Below are 16,324 nucleotides of genomic sequence, written 5' to 3'. Positions count from 1 at the left end.
ATATGTAAACTGTACTTTCACAAATTTAAGTGTGTTGAAATTGAAGTATACTAAAGTATAATTTTTTTTCACCTGGGTTGTGTTAAACTAGACAAATCTAAAAACTAGACAAATCTAAAAGCTGAAGGACACCAATCCTTGAGAGTTGCTGGACTTGGAAGCTATGATCCATCCATCCATCCATTTTCTTACACCCTTGTCCCTCAGTGGGAGGGTTGCTGGTGCCTATCTCCAGCTGGCGTGCCGGRCGGGAGGCAGGGTACACCCTGGACAGGTTGCCAGTCTGTCGCAGGGCAACACAGAGACACACAACCATGCACACACACACTCACACCTAGGTGCAATTTGGAGAGGCCAATTAACCTGACAGTCATGCTTTTGGACTGTGGGAGGAAACCGGAGTACCTGGAGAAAACCCACGCATGCACAGGGAGAACATGCAAACTCCATGCAGAAAGACCAGGGCTGGGAATTGAACCCAGAACCTTCTTGCTGCAAGGCAACAGCTCTACCAACTGCGCCACTGTGCAGCCCGCCACTAGAAAGCAGTCACGACATATTGGAAAAAGTTATACAAGCCAAAAAGTTATACAAGCGGTGCTTTAAAGTAGGTAGGTAGGTAGGTGTAATCCTCACCCATTTGACTTGTCTGATTTAGAAATTTAGATTTCAGTTCTTTTGCAAATGAAAATCTGAACAGAGTGCCACCCCTCCGTATTTATCCCCTATGACCTCTGAATGAATGAAATATAAAAAAAAAAAAAGCTCAACTGATGATAGCAAATACAGACTACTACCTTAAGATGAGCATCTTTGTTTTATTATACAATGTCAAAGACAAAGGAGGTTACATGTAGGGAGAACAATGGTTCTGTGACAATGGTTTAAAGATGACTAAAATAGCTTTAACAAAACCGCTAATGTATTCAGACTGAAGAATGCCTTGGTCTTCGTCCCTCTCAGATTAGACTTTAGCTTTAGTCTCCACGACTAACTAGTCTGGATTTATAAAAAAAAAAAATTAACTGCTTACAACCTTGAAGGAGCTTCACTTCAGAATTCTGCTCTATCTGAATGTTGTCAGCTGGCTGTTTGAATTATTCATCACTTGTTTCTCAGACAAGCCAAACTTCATTTTAAATGACAGAAAAATGCATAGCGACTCATTCAAAACAAAATATACTTTTTAGGAATTTCTGCCATCAGATACAAGAGGAAATACACTGCATAGTTTTTCCTTGAATTTCCTGTGGTCAAGGTAACATTAGAACTGAAAAGGCTGTGCTTCGTAAAGCACCAGTAAGGGTTCCTGCAGATACCCTCTGCTCAAACAGTACAGACTCTGTGTCAGCGCCTCATGGAGGACCAAACTCCCACTCTCATCTGTATACCTCAACTGGAAGCCCACCACCTCCAGATGCTGCATAGCCAAAACAGCAGACACATTGAAAACATCGTACCCAGAAGAGGGCCGCTGGTCCAGCATCAGCTGCCTCTCCTCTAGAGCAGGAATTTCATTCAGATTGTGCAATGATGCAATGATGCTGTGCAGGGTCACAGTGACACTGAGAGGGCATGAATGGAGGGTCTTCCTGTAGAGGACCAACTCTGCACCCAGCATGGACAGGTTCAGTCTGCTGATGTTGAACCAGATCCATCCTTGTGGAGCATGATGGGGCCCTGGGTGATTCAAACAGTAAAATACTGCATTATTCCTTGTCTCAAACAGCTACACAGGCAAAGCTATTTGTGGAGGTACACTTCCACAGCTTTGTCCTTCTGACATGATAATGGTATTAAAATGTTTTCCTACTAAAAACATCTTTCTTACCATCAACACTTCGAAAACTCTGCACCAGGATTCCATCTGATCTTCCAAAGTCTTGAGCTTCCAGTGACTCCAGATGTTGATAGATCCTATTCATGTAAGGATGAGGTTTGGCCTGATGACTCGCCGACACTTTCTTGATATGCAGCATTTCTAAGATAGCTTTGCTGAGCCCTTGAGTCACCTCTGCATTCCTGCTTTGCTCCTTCAGCAACGAGCCTTCGAAAGAGAACATCAGAAGGAAGATCAGGCTTACATGAAAACCCCCAAAATGCACTCCTCTGACCATCCTGAGCCAAAATTATTTTTCAACCCGTCTGCTATGATAGAATGTTTGGGCTAGAGTTGGGCTTCTGCTAGCCTCCACCCTGGCAGACCAGTTTACACGTCTGAGCTCTAACAGTCAAGCATAAGCCACAGGGGCTGTCGTGACTTTCTGCATCAGTCCACTGCTGAAGCAGAGGAATGTTATTCCTCCTTGACAAACACTCTCCCTGTGTTCCTGTGCAGAGTGCTTAGAGATTCAGAGGAACATATCTGATTATAGTGTACCAACATTCACTATTATGTTGGTACACTACATAATAGTGTATGTAGTGTACCAACCTGTTGCTATGGCAACAACAGGTTTTTGTTTTCAAGTTAGGGTTTGGGGTACATGAAAATCAAGGAAGGGAATAAACAAATCAAATTGCTACAGATACAAATCCAATAAATAGTTTAACTAGCTCTTCTGTGGTAATTCAACAAATCAGGTTCTCTTCTGAATAGTGTTGGAGGTTTGTTCAAAGGTTAACTTGAATCTTTGTTACATTACACAGATAGATAAGTTGACCAGTAGGGAGGTTAAGAAAACACAAATGGTGCAGTTAATCACTAATTCCAGGTAATTATGTTGCATTGAATGTCAGTAAATTATTTTGTCAGTTATGTTTGCCAGTCTGTCAGTTTGTTTGTTAGTTGTTTTTATGATGACATGACATGGCCAGGTTTTTGATCTTATCTTTGGCAGCAAAGGTTTAAAAATCAGCCTCTGTGATCTTCTCCTCTACAGTGAAAAGTTTGACTGACAGATCAGCCTAACAGGTCTTGTCTGCACGTTTGCAGTTAATAATATTCACCCCACTGTTGCCAACTCAGTGACTTTCTTACTATATTTAGTGACATTTTTAGACAAAAAATTGGTATCGGCCAAAATCAAAATCGGCAGGTCAGGCTAAAAGGTCAGTAACCGAGGATCGCCCAGAAAACTGCAGTCGATGCAGCCCTACTTAAGAAGAGTAGGGCTGCATATGTGTATAACACACACATATTCATAACATTCTTTGATTAAATTAATTTCTCTTAAGTATAACTCCAATAGCTAAACATTTAATTTATACCAGGTGAGTCTTTCTCCCCTGAGAATTGGACTGGTACCAGATTGACTCTGAGGCTTCAAATGATTTTAACAGAAGTTTCACATAACTTAGAAGTTGATGTGAAAATAATGTTTGTTTTAGCCACATAAATGATCATACTAAGCAGCAAACAACATATCCCCAACTACTGCTTAGAGTAGCTCATTGATATATTACTGAAGTAGCCATATAGCCTGATGTAATTGCTAGACAATTTCAAACATTGAGAAGTCTTAATTATTGTTATCAAACACGCTGTTTTGAAAAATCTGAAATATACAGAGCATGAGAATCAACTCATTTAAAGTTAAAACTCAAGTTTCACAGAAATACAAAGACCCTAGCCAGCCCCGGCTCCAAAACGAGTTTTACAGGGCGGTGCATACCCGCAGCGAAGTTAGTTTCATGCTGGATATGGGATTTTCGTGCTCCGCGGAGTAAACGGCGTTTACCTTAAGAGTGATCCGATTTATGAACGCTAATTTTGGCCAGCCGTTCTCTACCCCCTCTACCACATCATCTGCAAAAAGCAGAGGCCACCAAAACAGATCCCTTCAAAATCCCAGCTGTGCGGAACATGGCCTCAGACTCCCCCAAATAAAAAAATCTAATCAAATTTCATTTGTACAGCACATTTCAACAAGGCATTCCAAAGAGCGTTACACCATAAAGCACAAAAAGACAAAGTCATAGAATCACAGCCAACAACTGAAACATTATAACGTATACATTTTGTCGCTACATATCATATTGTTAATTAATGTTCAATTGATTACAATATGTTTCAAAGCAACTCTAAACAGGTGGGTTTTTAGTTTAGATTTAAAGGAATTCAGTGTTTCAGCTGTTTTACATTTTTCTTGAAGTTTATTCCAGATTTGAGGAGCACAGGAGCTGAATGGTGCTTCTCCTTGTTTGGTTCTGGGGATGCAGAGCAGGGTTGGAGGGTTGATACAACAACAGCAGATCTTTAATGTATTGTGGTGCATGTTCAAAGTTCCCCTGGAGGTGGGAGTTAAAGCTCCATCTCCATCTCACGAGACTCCGCAAGATATTCCCAGCAGACCCTCACAATACATTTGGGCCTGTCAGATCTGACAGGTTTTCACCACTACCATTGCAGCCAATTCACCACCAGGTAGTGATTAGTGGACAGCTTCGCACTTCTCCTCACCCAAGGGACCAAGACCTGTGGCCAAAGATTAGGCTCTCTCCAGTATCCCCTCCAAGGATTCCAAAAAGGGTGGGTTAATTTGAAGTGCTGTTTGGTGCATAAGCACAAACAACATTGATAATCCGTCCCTCCATTTGTAGGCAGAGAGAGGCTACCCTCTTGTTCACTGGGGTGAACCCCATTGTACAATCACCAAGATGCAGGGTAGCAAGTATGCCCACTCCTTCTGCCCCTGGCTTCTCACCAGGGGCAACTTTAGACTGAAAGCGTGTCCAATCCCTCTCAAGAAAACTGGTTCCAGAACTCAAGCCATGCACTGAGATGAGACCAACTATTTCTGGTTGGAACCTCTGAACCTCACACACCAGCTCAGGCTGTTTCCCCAACAGAGAGGTGACATTCCATGCCCAGTGAAAAAGCTTCTGCGCAGATTGCCTAGGTCCCTGCCCTCGGCTTTTAACATCTCACATTGCACCCAGCCCTTTTAGCCCTTCCCTCTGCTGGTGAGTCCAATGGAAGGTGAACCCATATTCCACTTCGGGCTGAGCCTGGCCAGACCTCATGGGTTAAAGCCCAGGCACCAGGTGCTTGCCAAGGTGCACCTGGCCTCCAGGCCTGGCTTCAGAGTGGGGCCCTGGTGACCTGCATCCAGGCAAGGGAACACCGCATCCATTGATTGTACTCTTCATAAGGGGTCTTTGGGCTGCACTTTGTCTGGCTCATCATCTAGGATTTGCCTGCCTTGGGTGACCCTATATGGGGTATGAAGTTCCTGACAGCATAACTCCTCAAACCCATCCACCACGATAAGATGGTAGCCTATTGAGAGGTGAAGGAAAAAAAATAAATATATTTTTAAAATATAAAATTACCTAAAAAATAAAAAAGGGATCAAAATGGAATAAAAATGAGTGCCTCATCTCTCCAGTCTAGTAGAACAATTTCAGACTGATTTTGAGTAATTAGGTAACATGACTTGGAAGCTATTGAAGAAAAAATATATTTTTTAAATATAAAAATACCTAAAAAATAGAAAAAGGACTCAAATCGAATAGGAATCAGTGTGCCTCATCTATACAGACTAGTAGAACAATTTGACCCTGATTTTTAGACAATATGTCACATAACGTAGAAGTTATTGAAGAAAATATATTATTTAATATTAAAATGATATAAAATATTGAATTTGACTTCAAAATTTAACAGAGAATAATGTGTCTCATGTAATAGCATGAATTACCAATTTTTTTGTGTCAGTTGGTCACAAAACATCTATTTACATTAGTTTTGTCAGGAGTGTTTGCTTTGGAACCTCCGAGTGCCTGAGGGCTGGCTGAAAAAAAAAAGTTAAAATGAAATAAAAATGAGTGTGCCTCATCTCATCTATACAGTCTAGTAGAACAATTTCACACTGATTTTGAGTCAATAAGTCACAATAAGACCTAGAAGCTATTGAAGACAAATACTAAATTATGAATAAATAAATAGCTAAAAAATAAAAAACGACTTCAAATGGAATAAAAATTGGTGTGCCCATCTACACATTTTAGCCTTGTGAATTTTAATCCTCCTCAGCGCCCTCCTACATCGGCGGGAAAGAGAGTCAGTGGTTTGTGTCTCCAGATGTGTCTGGAGAGACATCTGCCTATGTTCTCTTCTGAAATCTCCACAGAGCAGTTGCATTTAGATTCAATTATTTACCAACTAGGTGACTTCTGAAGGCAGATTTCCACTCTGGATTTTATTTAGAGGAACCAAGGTAAAGGGGGAAAATGCAACATTTTTCAGGTCTCTTTTTAAAATATTTAATCCTCCACACACATTTTTTTTATTTTGTGTAGGACTGTTACCAATCACAATGAAATAAGCTGAACTTTGGGTTTGAAATTGACAGAATGTGGACACAAGGCGAGAAGATGTTGAAGAAGCATTTGTTTTTCTTGTAAGCTTTTTCTGATGGCAACAGTAAAATGCATATAGAAATTATGCAATCTTTGCAATATGTCATTGTCTCTGTTCAAGTGTTAAATTGTATCCACTTGTGTTCAGTAATGACAAAGCAACAGACATTTTAGACAAGAATTTAATCTCAGTCTGTTGCTTATTTTTGAGTTTTTCCTCTTAAATGACTGATCCCACAGAAGCAACAGGACAAACAATCCAACCATTGCTTTTCCTGTCCCTCCCCTCTTAGTCATCTTACTCTCTTAGAGGTGGAGTTACTGAAACGGTTGTAGTTGAAAACAAACGGCAAGAAGCTGGTAGTGGAGAAAGGATCAGATGTTCAGGTAAGAACATGCCTACATGTTTATGTTTCAGAATGCACTAGATGTTTTTTTTTGTTCATTTAATTTTAGTATATGAAACTAGATATTCAACTCTTCTTCACTAAATCTGCTCTTTAAAAATATGCATTTACGCCTAGGTTCCTGTGAAGGAATGATGAAAATGCCCAGATGCACAATGGTAATGATCTTGCTTTTAATTATAGGACACTATGCCACCAAATGTGGTGCATTCAAAGAAGTAAGCGTTTTAAAGCTTTCCAAAGAACTTCTGGGAATACCAGAGCCACTGGGCTCTGGTTGTGGGAATGTGGTATTATTTGGGAGCCTTTTTAGTCTCTTTGTTGCACACTAGGTTCCATGGTGCTGGACGACAGCCAAACACTAGCTTGTGTTTTCTGCAGAATGCTTTCTTTCTCCCCACCGGCTGTTCTTCTTAGAACTGTGCAGAGCTCTGAGGACCCTGTCATTACTGAAATTAAAAGATGCGGTGACTAGATGAATACCCAGCTGTGGAGCAGAGCTGTTTGTTGCATGACACATTCCAAAAGTAACTGTGGTTACAGTAGACTGAGTAGAAGTATAGATGCTAACTAACTGTTCAAATATACCTGCACTTTCTAATATATGATATGTGGATATAGATGCATTTTACTTAAAACATTTTTAAGGCTTGTCACATCTCGGCACCCAATACCTGCTATCTCTGCAGAATGTCTATGTACAGAGCTACCCATGTTTACAAATACTGAGCAATTAAAGTCAGAGTAAGAGGAACGTTTAAGATATTTTATTGCTGGTTAAGATGTTGTGACCCTATTCCCACAAGGTTGTTTACATCACATCAAATTTTGCAGCTTCTTCTGGTTAGTTGCATTACATATGTCATGACCAAACATTAGCAATTGGGAAGAATCAGATCCAGCTGTTGCAAACTTCAACATTGTCAACGCCTCCAGCTGAAATTGTTTCTCAATAGCTGAGAACTTCTGGATGAAGCGAAGCGTAGAATAATCAGTTGATTTTCACCAGGCTAATGTGAATGAAAGCCATATTGAATTCTGAGAGCTGGATTTGTTAGAATTCTCAGCCTACCCAAGTTCGTCTTCATTATGTCATTACAGGGTATATTGTTATGGTGTAACAAATGGGACATATCATGACATTTTTCAAAACCAGCAGAAAATAAATTGTGAAAGCCTTTGTAATGACCCTTTTTAAGTCGGCTAGAGCAAAGTGCTGCTCCAATGGGTTAAGATAAATGTTTGGTTTGGGTTTGGATTAGGGAGAGTACTTTGTTCTCCTATGGGTTTAAAGCAGTATCTTCTGTTAGACCAAGCTAACACTCAACAGACTGAACATTCTGCTTATTGACAGGCCAGTAGCGGAATAACTGTCCAAGCCTTTCTGATGGGGGCGTTGTCTTCGCTTGTCTTTACTTTGACATGAGAAGACTCATTGTCCAACTTGATAGGAAGTAGATGGGCTTAAGTCTTGTTAATGCTTTGGTTAACACCGGGACCTTTCCCAGAACTCTTTCCTCCATCTAAGGCCTTCCCAATGGGATGGTCATCAGTCACTGGGCCATGCAGATCTTTATTGAGAGATCAAAGAGCATTTTGCATTTTTCCACAGTAAGTGGATATGAACTATACACTGCATCAGTGAAAGAATGAGTGAGCTATTTACTCAGATGTGAAAATTTTTCCAGTTTGGTGCTGGTTGTCATTTCATGGCATATCTGACAGAAAGCATTGATGTTGACTGGTAACCTCTGGCTCTTGGTCAGGGCTCTAGTTCTTCATTAAGGTGCTGGCTGTTTTTAGACTCAGGGCTCTGTCCTAATTCTTCATGTTCTTCCACCATACCACATCGTTTCTTTTTAGGAGCTGGCATTGCTGCAATGTCGTTTCTTCTCATCATAAATAAGAATTTATTCTGGAAGACTATTAAAAATGGGATTGTTTGTGGTTTAATCTGAAGACTATTTCAGATATTCTTCTTGTTGCAGCCACAAATTTATTCTATGAAGACTTTATAGCTGAGCTCCAAAGACGACTCTTTTGGCCAACTTTGAGTTTTACTGTGGGGTGAGTTTTAGCAGTGATGTCTCCAGCATAATTAATGCAGGAGGATACAGTGCAATCAGTTGCTTTGACTAAATGTAAACTACTAAATTACTTTATTAAACAAGGTTGAGTACAACTACATGCCATGCTTTTTAGATTTTTATTTCTAAAAATATTAAAAACTAATTACCCATTTGATTCCCCTCAATCTGTCAGGTAAAATCTAAATAAAATACAGTAAAGTTTGTAGTGTAAGGTGAGAAAATGTAAACCATTTCATGGGTGTGAATATTTTTTAAGGTATACTATGTATAAGGGTATTCTCAGGTCAAATCAGATGAACTTACAAAATCAAATGGATTGAATCACAACACAATTCACAGGGGTGAAGAAATCGGGTAGTGCTGATATTTTGCTGAAGTCAGATGCACACTACTGCTCAGAACCATCTGAAACTCCATCTTGGCACTTTTAAACAAGATCTTTTCAACTCCTAAAACACAAGCATTGTCTGAGTGAACAGGCTGCAACATGTTCCTCAGCTCCGAGGCTGATTACAGGCTGCTTTCTGTGGGTGGGAGGTCCAGGAAGGTGTTGTGTTAAAGTGTTAAAAGAATGCAGAAAAATAAAATCTGAAGCCTGTTCGAGTTAAACAGCTCAGTAAACTTCCTCAAAGTAAAAGTGATGCAATGGAACCCTTTCTATGCCACCAGGAAAAGGAGAAACAATAAAGAAAAAGATAGAATGATTATGATAATATTAGCAGAAATTAGACCATCATTATATTAAAACATTTTACATTAAAATTATTTCCAATAAAAGCCTCATAAGGTCATTACTGATGTTTTGGTAACACTTTATTTGACGGGGTGTGCATAAGACTGACATGACACTGTCATAAACATGACATAACATCTGTCGTGAACATGAAGGAGTCTTTATGAATGTGTATGACTGTTGTCATGAAGTGTAATTCGGTAAATAATAATTTTAATGCAAAGTTGCTGTAGAAATTGCATTGAAAGTCCATTAAAGTGCCAACTTTGCATTAAAAGTGTCATTATTTATCAAATGACACTTCATGACAACTATCACAGATATTCATAAAGACTCCATGTTCATGACAGATGTTTTATCATGATTATGACAGTGTCATGCCAGTCGTATGCACACCCCATCAAATAAAGTGTTACCGATGTTTTTGTAGGACATTTACCCCCTGCTGACTGTATGAATGTCAGAGGTCACCAGCAAACATCATGTCATTACATGGACGAGTGCTTAGCCTCAAGGTGAGGCCACATCTTGTTCATGTACATATTTCCTGGCTTAGCAGGGAACAGAGTTTCCTAATAGAGATGTAGAACATGCCTCAAAAGTCCCTTTAAATGACTTTCCTCTGAGAAAAACAAGCTCTTTTATTTCCCTGTTGTCTTGAACTAGTCTTATTTATGATGTTAGAAGGTCCATTTTCAGATGATTAATAATGATTCTGCATGTAAAAACAGTGCTCCAATCAAATGCTTTTTTGCATTTGTCTATTTGCAACAGTTTATGATTGTTATTACCACAAAACATGAAGGAAAAACACAGAGGCACTTGGATAGGGGCAACTGTAGAATCCAACAGTGAGAGAAAGAAACTAAGGAGTTTCTTTGAGATATAATGCTTGAGATGGAAATCATATAAGTCCAATAAACAAGATGCAGAGCAGCTAGGGAGCTGAGAGAAGGTAATATGCACAAGAGAACCTGAATGGAAACACAGAAGATCTAACTAACCAAAAGCTAAGACCTTATAGTCTAAAGCAAAATGCACATAAAAGGACATAAGGAAGAACAAACTCAATACAAACAACTAATTACTATTCTTTGTACTGAACAGTAATACAAAGAACTGTATTACTTTCAGTTGTTTGAAAGTACAGTGATCCCTGGATTTTCGCGGGGGTTGCGTTCCGAAAATAACCCGCGATAAGTGAAATCAAGCGAGCCTCCAGTCAGGTTTTGCGTTGATTCTGGATACAGTTTTTTCCAGCATGCATTCAAAGTTTTCAGCTTTAATCTCCTGAATGGCCAATCTGTATAACTTATATGTAAATACCGTAACATTATTGGCACACAGGTAGAGAAGGAGCTAGGAGACAATTTAGCCAATTAGGATGCAGAACACAATACACTGTGAAAAAACCTGCACAAAAAAATCTGCGAAGCAGTGAGACCGCAAAAGGTGAACCGCATTATCGCAAGGGATCCCTGTAACACCAAGTACTGTGTTACCCAATGATAATAACACTAAAAGCATCTCATTAAAACTGATTAAAAATAAAACTCAAACAGCTCGAACAGGTGGATCATAACAAATAAAAATGATTAATAAACAAAAAGACATTTACATGTCGTCTTCATGATTGTTTATTTGCATAACTCATTAAAAACTTCAACTAAAATTAAAAATAAGAAACTTGTAAGGCAAGGTTTAATATATGGTATGAAACTTTTACAAATATGTTTTTTCCATATTTGTTAAAACAGTCATGTTATGACAGCATAACATGACTGGGTAACACTTTATTTGAAGGGGGTGAATAAGACTGTCATGAACATCAATAAGTCTTCATGAATATTTATGACTGTTGTCATAAAGTGTAATTCGGTAAATAATGGCACTTAATACAAAGTTGATATTATTCAAAATGTCTTCGTTATGACAATTTGACATTATTCTAGACAAAATGTCTTCGTTATGACAACTTGTCATTAACCTTGCCAAAAATGCTTCGTTATGACAACTTGTCATTAACCTCGCCAAAAATGTCTTTGTTATGACAAATTGTAATTAACCTAGACAAAATTGTCTTCATTATGACAACTTGTCATTTACCAAGAAATCATGATCTAACATTAATTTGTCATAATAGTAGTCATAATGATTTAATTATTACACTAGCAAAAGCTTTAACAAAACAATGATTAATATTTCAACTCCCTGAAATAAAGCAAAACAAGTAGGACAAGCAATAAAGATTTCATTAAGCTTTATTACACTGTGAAATGATTTAATAACAGACTCATTAACAATTTCTTTTACATCAACTAAAGTGGAACAAGTAGCACCAGTTATGAATATGTCATTAAGTGTTATTAGTGTCATTAATATCACTTACCTCAAGTAGAACAAGTAGCAACAGTTATGAAAATGTCATTAAGTGTAATTAAGTAAAGTGACACGAGTAACAGTTATGAAGATGTCATTAAGTGTCATTAATATTAACTTTTACCGCAAGTGAAACAAGTAACAACAGTTATGACGAAGTCATTAAGTGTCATTACGGTGTCATTAATATTAACTTTTACCTCAAGTAAAGTGAAACAAGTAGCAACAGTTGTGAAGATGTTATTAAGTGTCATTAATATTAACTTTTACCTCAAGTAAAGTGAAACAAGTAACAGTTATGACAAAGTTATTAAGTGTCATTACGGTGTCATTAATATTAACTTTTACCTCAAGTGAAACAAGTAGCAACAGTTATGAAGATGTCATTAAGTTTCATTAATATTAACTTTTTCCGCAAGTGAAACAAGTAACAGTTATGACGAAGTCATTAAGTGTCATTACGGTGTCATTAATATTAACTTTTATCTCAAGTAAATTGAAACTAGTAGCAACAGTTATGAAAATGTCATTAAGTGTCATTAATATAAAATTTTACTTTTGAGCACCCATTATAAAGATGTAATTTAGTATTACAGTGTCAAATGCTATGCTAACAGAGTCATTGATATTAAGTCTTACCTTAAATGAAGTGAAACATACTGGACTACTTATAACTACCATCATGACTGTAGAACAAACCCTTTGTACATTGGAATAAAACAAAAGATAACTTGCTCTAAGATAACAGAGGGTTTAACGTCTGGTCAGTTTCATTAATATTACTATTGTTACTATATTGTTACTCTGAAATACTGATCGAAAAACTAAAACAGAATTACTTATTCTTTAATTTAAGAAAATAAGTTCTTTCAACAGTAACATTTTTTGCTTTGATTATGTCAGCCATCTCCTTCGCAATAGCCTTCCTTTGAAGGCTATTGCTCTGAAAACAGAAAATCTTCTTGTTTTCATTTCCCAGAAGCGGCTCTTTGAAGGTGTCCAGAAATGCTCAGAAATTACAACTGTTCTTGCAATAGTTAATCATGGTGAAAGCCTTTTCATGAATTCAAACTTGGTGAATCTCTTCTGGACATTCTCATAGTCAGTGATGACTCAATTCATTGTGGTCACTTAAAAAATTAACAAAAACAAAAAATGTCATCATATTCCAGCATTTATTTAAATACCATTCCAAAATTGTCCCTTGCTGCACACTGTCAGAATGGTAGACTGGCAGACAAATGCCTAGTTAACATGACTGGTTGTTATAAAGTGCAATACAATTATTTCTTAATACAAGTAGCATAACTGGAACTGAACAAAATTATTCTGATCAAATATTTGTCTGGCAGAAGTTCAGACAGACTGCCACTGTTATTCAGAATGGCATCATTTAATGTATAGTTTTAGGCACATGAGTATAGTTTTACTTAATGAGCATTCTAAATTATTTCTAACCAGATGCTCTAACTTATGGTTGTTTGCAAGAAGCTTATTAATAAATAAATAGATTTATCACCGGGCTGCACAGTGGCGCAGTTGGTAGAGCTGTTGCCTTGCAGCAAGAAGGTTCTGGGTTCAATTCCCAGCCTGGGGTCTTTCTGCATGGAGTTTGCATGTTCTCCCTGTGCGTGCGTGGATTTTCTCCGGGTACTCCGGTTTCCTCCCACAGTCCAAAAACATGACTGTCAGGTTAATTGGCCTCTCCAAATTGCCCCTAGGTGTGAGTGTGTGTGTGCATGGTTGTGTGTCCTGTGTGTCTCTGTGTTGCCCTGCGACAGACTGGCGACCTGTCCAGGGTGTACCCCGCCTCWCRCCCGAAACGTTGGCTGGAGATGGGCACCAGCACCCCTCCCGACCCCACTGAGGGAAAAAGGGTGCAAGAAAATGGATGGATGGATGGATTTATCACCAGTTTTTTTTCATACTATCTTTATTAAGCATTTTGAGATTTATACAGACAAACAAACAGATAAAAAAAAGACAACACTTACACAGCACAGCTGCAAGAATCAGAAGAGAAAATTTGGAGGCATGTAAATAAATCACAGCATTCTCTTGACAGGCACCAGTTGAGCTACAGACTCAATGACATGTCATTTAGGTTCACTTTATTGGTTTGTTAATTTTGAAATATTTAAGAACATGTTCCCATCTTCTTTTAAAGGCATAAAATTTTCCATCCAGACAGTATCTCAATCTTTCTAATACAATTACTTCAGAAAATAGGTTTTTCCATAGCTGGATCGATGGGGCATCACAACCTATCCATTTAGCCATTATTACTTTTCTAGCCAACATTAATAAGAATTGCACAGTCTCTTTGTGAGTACCCATGTGAGTGGGTATGAGTCCAAGTAGACAAAGCACTGGACCAGGATGCACTGTTTGTCCTATAGCAGAGCTGATTTCGCGACACACTGCCTGCCAGAATGCCTCTATAATTTTACACTCCCATAGGCAGTGAATTCTAGTTCCTGTAGCTACTTTACATTTAGGACAGTTTGGAGAGCTTGCTATATATATATATGGAGATATGTATACATTGTGTAAAATATTATATTGTATTTCTTTATATCGGTTACATACTGAGATTCTGGAAGGCAGAGTCAAGATGTCTTCCAATGCTTCTGAATTAATTGTGCTTTTCAGAGTTCTGTTCCAAGTGGATTGTAAATTCTCCAAGTAATCTTTCCTTAGCGTTTGTAACTCAGCATAGAATCTTGACACAAATCTCCAACGTGGGAGATTTGTGTCAAGATTCTATGCCATAATTATGATTCTATTGTCATAAACGTTTATGACAATCAAGAATAGTTTTATCAAGTAAATAACAATCCACCTCTAATGAGTCAGTTTTTGCCTTAACATAATGCCTTAGTTGAAGGTATTTATAGAAGTGCCTGGAAGCAATRCCATATTGTGTTMTTWAWTCTTCAAATGTCTTGAATTTTCCRCTATGCCATAGATCATGCATCCTAGCAACGCCAGCATCCCGCCATGACCTAAGATCAGGACCAGCGCCCTCTACTGTCAAATCCGGGTTGTCTACCAGTGTTGTCAGACATGAAAAGTTTTTATTCTGTCCAAACATTTTCTTCAGTATATTCCATGCCTTAATGATATTAGTAATTAGAAAATTATCTTTAGCAATGGCTGGGAGTTCTCGTCGTTTATTTAACAGATTTATTGGGTGGTAGGGTTTACAAACACTTTCTTCAAGCCTTAGCCATGCATTAGCATGCTTTTGGGTAGACCACATTGAAATTATTCTTGCATGTAAAGACAATACATAATTCTCAATGTTGGGCAGAGCCCATCCACCTAAGGCTCTGGGAAGTTGTAGAACYTCAGTTTTAATTTTAGGTTTTCTGCCCGCCCAAATAAATTCTGATATTGCTTTATTTATTCCAGCTAAGTCTTTAGAGTCAATAAACAAAAACAGCATAGACACTGGATAAATTAACTGAGGGAGAATTATCATCTTAACAAGGTTAACTCTCCCCAGAAAGGATATGGGAAGCCTCTTCCATCTCGCCAATTTATCCTTAATATGAGAGATTGTAGGACTGATGTTTTCGGGGAAACAGTTGATCAGTTTTAGATGTCATGCGTATTCCAAGATACTTTAACCCTGTAGGAGCCCATCGAAATGGTTTGATGAATGCTGGCTCTCCCCGGTCACAGAAACCCAAAAGCATAATTTCTTATTTTTCGTAATTGACCAGTTATACCCAGATATCTTACTAAATTTATTGACGGAGTCAATTAGAGCTGGGATAGATTTTACAGGGTCTGTCAATGTTAAAATGATATCATCAGCGTATAATAATCTTTTGTACACTTTTGTTCCTATTAATATACCTTTAATATCTTCACTTTGTCTAATTGCAATTGCAAGTGCTCTATAGCCAGGGAGAATAGCAGTGGAGAGAGAGGACTTCCCTGTGCTGTCCCCCTTCCCAACCCAAATGGTGCAGACAGGAGGCCATTTGTCAAGACAGATGCTGAAGGATTTCTATTAAGAAGTTTTACCCAGTTGCATCCATTGAGACGATGATGCCTGGGGTTTGTGTCTGATTAAGGCAGTGCTTCTCAATTATTTTCTGTTACGCCCCCCCGCTAGCAAGAAGAAAACTATTCGCGCCCCCCACTTCCCACCGTGACTATCCGTCTCTGCATAACATTTTATCCTTAACATTAAAGAAAAGAAAAAAAAGACATATGGTCAAACTTACAAAGAATAACTTTATTAAATCGTGTTTTAAGTGTGCAACACTTTTTAAGTGCATCAATACCTGAAATTAAAAATAAATAAATCCTTGTTTAAACTGTAAACATGTTTGACCAACTAATTGCACCATTGCAAAATTAAATCAAATCAATAAATAATATTTAATAATTATAATAAC

At 38.1% G+C, this 16,324-nt stretch overlaps 2 protein-coding genes across 4 annotated transcripts in view; one reads left to right on the top strand and one right to left on the bottom strand.

Moving 5' to 3' along the window:
* Window positions 1–538: 538 nt before the first annotated feature.
* On the bottom strand, window positions 539–2,961 carry LOC103480071 (uncharacterized). Its single transcript, XM_008434819.2, has 2 exons — window positions 1,832–2,961; window positions 539–1,680 (listed from the first exon to the last, which is right to left on the bottom strand). The coding sequence occupies exons 1-2, from the start codon at window positions 2,115–2,117 to the stop codon at window positions 1,265–1,267; spliced, it is 702 nt and encodes a 233-aa protein (XP_008433041.1). The 5' UTR covers window positions 2,118–2,961; the 3' UTR covers window positions 539–1,264.
* Window positions 2,962–6,618: 3,657 nt separating this feature from the next.
* The window catches only part of frem1a (Fras1 related extracellular matrix 1a), a 173,288-nt gene continuing 163,582 nt past the window's right edge, over window positions 6,619–16,324 (top strand). The window contains exons 1-2 of one of the 3 annotated variants that reach the window (XM_017310426.1): window positions 6,632–6,690; window positions 6,828–6,868. The gene's annotated coding sequence lies outside the window, so the exon portion shown is untranslated. Of the gene's footprint in view, window positions 6,691–6,827; window positions 6,869–8,698; window positions 8,778–16,324 lie in introns of those variants that run through there. The other 2 variants (XM_017310425.1, XM_017310424.1) reach the window with 2 other exon arrangements.

Source organism: Poecilia reticulata, linkage group LG18, assembly GCF_000633615.1.
Source record: "Poecilia reticulata strain Guanapo linkage group LG18, Guppy_female_1.0+MT, whole genome shotgun sequence".
In the NCBI taxonomy this organism is placed as follows: Eukaryota; Metazoa; Chordata; class Actinopteri; order Cyprinodontiformes; family Poeciliidae; genus Poecilia; species Poecilia reticulata.
Note: the sequence above shows the minus strand (reverse complement) of the source record. Positions and strands in the feature narration are given on the sequence as shown.

Coding starts and splice junctions, on each gene's coding strand:
- LOC103480071 (XM_008434819.2), bottom strand. CDS start 2,117: ATGGTCAGAGGAGTGCATTTTGGGGGTTTTCATGTAAGCCTGATCTTC. Junction 1,681..1,831: donor GAGTTTTCGAAGTGTTGATG/GTAAGAAAGATG, acceptor TGAATCACCCAG/GGCCCCATCATGCTCCACAA.